Genomic DNA, 3,676 nt, shown 5'->3' on the forward strand with positions numbered 1-3,676 from the left:
TTTAGAAAACCTGAGTCTGACCTACGATAAACTTACCAGACATGAGTTTGGCCTATGACCTACTATAGACTTTTTTTTGTCTGGTCTAGTCGTTTTAAAAGTCTGACCAAACCTGAAAGTCTACTTAAAAGTTTGATTCTTATTAAGGTTTTCAATTAATTCATATTACTTAAGAAGACTTATGCGTCAGTTTATATATGCATATATAGACCGACATATTTATAATTTTTTCTAATATATATGCATATGGAGGTCGGTTATTTAGCATTTTTTCCTAATATATATATGCATATATAAGTCGGTCTATTTAGACTATAGTTAATACTCTCTAGGTTCCTTTTTAAGTGCCACTTTAAAAAAAAATTTAATTGTCATTTTTAAAGTTTAAGGTAGTATTAATTGCACTTTTGTCAAAATTACCCTTAAATAATTATTATAGCGAGAGAAAGAGTAAGATGAATATAATAAATAATTAATGATATTATAGATAAAATAAGAATTATTATTTGAAAAATAATAATAATAATTAACTTTATTGATATGTATAAAAAGTCAAAAAAAAAAATATTTAGAAAAAATGATAAGAATATATATAAAAGTATAGGCCGATTTATAAAGTTTCATAAACTTTTTTAATAGATTAAATCTGAGCTATTTAATTAAATAGGTTTAAAACAAATATAAGTCAGATTGTTTTATTAAATAGGTGTGATATAGCCTTAAATAGGCTAGGAATAGGCCGTCCCTATTCATCATGTATTATCGATAATATATATTTTAAGTTAGTATTGTTTATACCGATACATGTATGACTTTACTTATAAAATGTATGAATAAAAAATGTTAGTGGGAATAAAATATAGGCATACGATTTTCAAGATTAAGTTTCCCAAAAAAAAATGCCTACACGTTTTGAAGGATATCAAGATTCTCAGAATGAAAGAGAAAAGAAAGAGAAAAATGGGCGACATTGTTAGAGTGAAGCTTGGAAGCCAAGGCCTAGAGGTAGTTATTCTTCATTCATCACTGTATTAATAATAATAATTTGTCAATTTGTGTTATACTTATATGGTTGTTGTAGGTTTCAAAGTTGGGATTTGGGTGTTCTGGCATCACTGGAATGTATTACTCCCCTATTTCAGAAGAGGTTGGAATCTCTTTGATCCAATATGCATTCAACAAAGGAATCACATTCTTTGATACAGCAGATGTTTATGGGCCTCATGGAACCAATGAAATCATTGTCGGAAAGGTTCACTCATAAATTTTCACTCTAAGTCAACGCTTCTAATACTAACAGATCTCTTCTTTCTTTGCCAACTATGTTGTTTCATGGTATTTGAATTTGAACTGTCAGGCATTGAAGGACTTGCCTCGCGAAGAGATTCAGATTGCGACGAAGTTTGGAATAGTGAAAATGGAACCAAACAATATCCTAGTAAATGGTTCACCAGAATATGTTCGATCATGTTGTGAAGCAAGCCTCCAACGCCTTGGAGTAGATTATATTGATCTCTATTATCAGCATCGTGTTGATACCACAATACCGATTGAGGATACAGTAAGTAGTGTGTAGTGTGCTAGTGTTTGCATCATTGATTTGTTTACTGTATTTGATTTTGTTTGAATCATAGATGAAAGAGCTTAAAAAGTTGGTGGAAGAAGGAAAGATAAAGTACATAGGATTATCCGAAGCTAGTCCCGACACCATTAGAAGAGCGCATGCTGTTCATCCTATTACTGCTGTTCAAATGGAGTGGTCCCTTTGGACTCGTGAAATTGAGCAGAATATTGTTCCACTTTGCAGGTACTTGTTTTGATCAAATAGGTTCAGACTATGTAGCACTAATACCTTTTGGAAAAAAAACATGTCTACGTTAGTGTTCGTGTCCCGTGTCTCTGTCTATGTCTCTGCTTCATAGGTTTCAGGTTTACTTGCTTGAGTTGGAACCTTTGGACTTGAGAAATCCTTGCTTAATGGTTTTTAATATACTATCAAACATAAGATGACTCTTGTAACAACAATTTCAGGGAACTTGGAATTGGAATAGTACCATACAGCCCTCTAGGCCGCGGATTTTTCGCGGGCAAGGCTGTCACAGAAAGCATACCTTCAAGTAGTGTTCTGGTATGGATTTAATCCTTTTGTTTCTGATGATAGGTGGTTGGGTTTTCTCATTGTTCACCATTCACCAACTTGCATTTTTCACCAGGTTTCACATCCAAGGTTACAAGGAGAGAATCTTGACAAGAACAAGATCTTATATTCTAGGATACAAAAGTTGTCGGAGAAACATAAATGTACAACTTCACAACTCGCTCTTTCATGGATTCTTCATCAAGGAGACTTTGTGGTACCAATCCCTGGTTAGTGGTTTTCCATTTTTGCAATATCTATCAAATTAATCATGCGCTAAGCTTCTGATATGCATATTGTAGGAACAACCAAGATAAAAAATGTTGATAGTAATGTTGGTTCATTTGAAGTGAAGCTGAGCAATGATGATTTGGAGGAGATTACAGATGCAATACCAATATCTGAAGTAGCAGGAGATCGAAATACCGATATTAATGTTAAATGTTCATGGAAGTTTGCTAATACTCCACCTAAAGCATAGCTATATAATACTACCAGTTATGCAATAGAGAAATAAGATTTTCTTTTAATCTAGTTTTTGCTCGACTGTCACTTGGCGATTATTAATATCGATTAGCTTCATAAATTTTATGTATGATTTGAGCTTTATTTATAAACAACTGTCTTTTAAATTTTTTAACTTTAAATATTATTAAATATTAATTTAATTAAAAACATATTAATAATTATGTTATTTCTTTTACATAAAATTAAAAAAATTTAATACACTTAATTATTATTATTAATAAACACAAAAGTTATATTTTTTTAATAAATAAGATTGGAATAGTATTTAATAAATTATCAAAATGGTCGTTAATTAATAAAATAAATTAGTGTTCACATAAAAAATAGTTTACCAAAATGACTTGACTTATAACCATTATAATGATGCCAATTTTTAAATAAATGGAAATGTTTACAATCTTCACCTATTCAATATGAAAAATTAATTTATGGTAGAGAAATGAGCCATCGTTACAAGCAACCTAACAACATTTCTAGCTGAGAGAATTAATTTTGATTGCTTGATCGTGTGACTAAATTGTCATATTATATATAAATAACATCCGAGCAATCTAAACCAATTTTTTGAATTATCAATTGTGACCTAATTAATTTATATTTGATCCTAAACAAGATTAATATTATTTAATCCTAAACAACACACTTTTTGGATTATTTTATAGATGTATAAGAAAGTGATAATTAAAAGTGCATTTAATACTACCTAAAATTTTGCAAATAACAATTAAAAAGAAACAAAAATTATCAAAAAAGTGACATTTATAAAAGAACGGAGGGAGTATAATAGTAAAAATGCTAAATACTGAAAGCAGCTAATCGCATAAGATCTTATTATATCCTAGACGAATGTAGATGTGGTCTTGATGCACCATTGATGACAACATGGACTGATGCTAAGCCAGGAAGACATTTTTATGGATGTGGGATGTATAAGGTATTAATCTTTTGTATATATTCCATTCAAAGTTCATGTTATGTGATATGAAAATCATTGAACTTCTTCTTGTCTTG

The 3,676-nt window shown here is 30.3% G+C and overlaps 1 protein-coding gene across 1 annotated transcript; it reads left to right on the forward strand.

Moving 5' to 3' along the window:
* The first annotated feature begins 854 nt into the window (after positions 1–854).
* Positions 855–2,770, forward strand: LOC127136522 (perakine reductase). Its single transcript, XM_051063069.1, has 7 exons — positions 855–1,005; positions 1,082–1,252; positions 1,358–1,561; positions 1,635–1,807; positions 2,032–2,128; positions 2,214–2,367; positions 2,440–2,770. The coding sequence occupies exons 1-7, from the start codon at positions 937–939 to the stop codon at positions 2,616–2,618; spliced, it is 1,047 nt and encodes a 348-aa protein (XP_050919026.1). The 5' UTR covers positions 855–936; the 3' UTR covers positions 2,619–2,770.
* The last annotated feature ends 906 nt before the right edge of the window (positions 2,771–3,676 follow it).

Source organism: Lathyrus oleraceus, chromosome 1, assembly GCF_024323335.1.
Source record: "Lathyrus oleraceus cultivar Zhongwan6 chromosome 1, CAAS_Psat_ZW6_1.0, whole genome shotgun sequence".
NCBI classification, from domain to species: domain Eukaryota; kingdom Viridiplantae; phylum Streptophyta; class Magnoliopsida; order Fabales; family Fabaceae; genus Lathyrus; species Lathyrus oleraceus.

Excerpts from the sequence above, each read along its gene's own strand:
- LOC127136522 (XM_051063069.1), top strand. The coding sequence starts at position 937 with ATGAAAGAGAAAAGAAAGAGAAAAATGGGCGACATTGTTAGAGTGAAG. Across the intron at positions 1,808-2,031 it reads AATATTGTTCCACTTTGCAG|GGAACTTGGAATTGGAATAG; the intron begins GTACTTGTTTTG and ends CAACAATTTCAG. Across the intron at positions 2,129-2,213 it reads TACCTTCAAGTAGTGTTCTG|GTTTCACATCCAAGGTTACA; the intron begins GTATGGATTTAA and ends ATTTTTCACCAG.